Genomic DNA, 1,942 nt, shown 5'->3' on the forward strand with positions numbered 1-1,942 from the left:
AGGATGGCCAGCAAGGCCAGCAAGCCATGTCCTTGGCCATCCTCCGAGTCATCCGCTTGGTGCGGGTCTTCAGGATCTTCAAGCTCTCCCGGCACTCCAAGGGGCTGCAGATCCTCGGGCAGACTCTCAAGGCCAGCATGCGGGAGCTGGGCCTCTTGATATTCTTCCTCTTCATCGGCGTCATCCTCTTCTCCAGCGCCGTCTACTTCGCCGAGGCCGATGAGAGCGAGTCCCAGTTCCCGAGCATCCCCGACGCCTTCTGGTGGGCCGTGGTTTCCATGACGACTGTTGGCTACGGAGACATGGTCCCCACCACCATCGGGGGGAAAATAGTGGGTTCCTTGTGTGCCATAGCTGGCGTATTAACGATTGCCTTACCAGTGCCCGTCATAGTGTCTAACTTCAACTACTTCTACCACCGGGAGACGGAGGGAGAGGAGCAGGCTCAATATCTGCAAGTAACCAGCTGCCCAAAGATCCCCTCTTCCCCTGACCTAAAGAAAAGCAGAAGTGCCTCTACGATTAGTAAGTCCGATTACATGGAGATTCAGGAAGGCGTAAACAATAGCAATGAGGATTTCAGGGAGGAGAACTTGAAGACAGCCAATTGCACCCTTGCTAACACAAACTATGTGAATATCACCAAAATGCTAACCGATGTCTAACCGCTAAAAAAAAAAAAAAAAAAAAAATCTAGTGGTGTATTTAAAAAGCTGAAGTGGAACAATTGCAGATATTGAGTGCTGCTCTGCATTGTAGTTAACACAGTATTTTCTACGGTGTACATTTGGTTCTGCATGGGAAGCAATAGCTGTGTAAGTGACTTTTAACCTTCGATTTCCACACCGAATAAGCATCCGTGCAAAACAAACAAACAGACAGACAGACAGAGAGACAAACAAACACCCCCAACAAACCATTTCCTTGCCCTTCTCCCATCCCAGGCTCGTGGGTTTTCCGAGGGTTTGGGAGGGATTTGGAGCAGCAGGATGGGGGATACGAGGGGCAGCTCCAGGCTGTGCCGGCTCCCTGTCCTGGGTGACAACCCACCTTCCAGGGAAGGGCTGGGAAAGGTCAGGCAGAACTTAACGAGGGGGACGATCTGGGCGAGCGTCCGAATTGCTGGAAGGCTCCGGTTCCCACCCTGGGAATGCCAAGCCCGGCCGCGTCGCCCGGGCTCGTGTTTCATAACTGAAAATGCTGCATGCTGCAATAGTTTCAGCCACTGCAGTGTGCCAGTGTGAGGCCCAGGGGAGGGATAATTAGTGTGACAGCACATTATTTATTAAGTCTTAAATTTTCTATTGCCAGGCATCGGGAGGGCCGGGTAAATAAATCAAGCGCTTGGATTTTAGGATTTCTTTAGATAACACTTCCATCCCCGGTGTTTCCAGGCTCACCAAAGACATCTCCACTAATCTGTTGAAAATGAGTTGGGAAAAGCATCTTTTTTTTACATCTATATATAAAACTGGAGCAACTATGCTGTGGCCTATAATATATTTATACTGCAGTGAAATTTAACCAGTAATACAGTACAGCTGCATGGATATCTGTTGCATGAATCTGAATATTTAATACACACACAAATATATATTTTCTTAGTAGACTATACAATATTCATGTTTATAGTGTTTATAGATTCTCCGGTGGCTCGAAGGAGATTCATGGGAGTTGAAAAAAAATCTCAGCTGCAGTTAAAAACAGGATGGGGAAGGCGCATGCTGACAACAGTTGGATAAGATAACGAGGCAAAGCCCGAGTGTCCGAGCATTCAGACACGAGAGCCAGCTAGAGCCAGGGAAGGTGAGCTGAAAGTTAAACACCTGCACTCGTTATGGGGCGAGTAATTAGTCATTAATCATGGTGTCGGGAGCAGAAAAAGCAGGGCGGATCAGAGAGGGCACAGGGAGCAGGTGGGATTGCAGGTTCTGGCTCTCCT

The 1,942-nt window shown here is 48.7% G+C and overlaps 1 protein-coding gene across 1 annotated transcript; it reads left to right on the forward strand.

Moving 5' to 3' along the window:
• Positions 1–2: 2 nt before the first annotated feature.
• On the forward strand, positions 3–867 carry LOC114070915 (potassium voltage-gated channel subfamily A member 2; the record flags this gene model as incomplete). The annotated part of the gene is made up of 1 exon (XM_027908539.1): positions 3–867. A coding segment is annotated over one exon (663 nt), but the record flags the coding sequence as incomplete, so codon positions are not given.
• Positions 868–1,942: the final 1,075 nt, after the last annotated feature.

Source organism: Empidonax traillii, unplaced genomic scaffold, assembly GCF_003031625.1.
Source record: "Empidonax traillii isolate 1590-97213 ecotype Southwest subspecies unplaced genomic scaffold, ASM303162v1 scaffold1743:size121722, whole genome shotgun sequence".
NCBI lineage: Eukaryota > Metazoa > Chordata > Aves > Passeriformes > Tyrannidae > Empidonax > Empidonax traillii.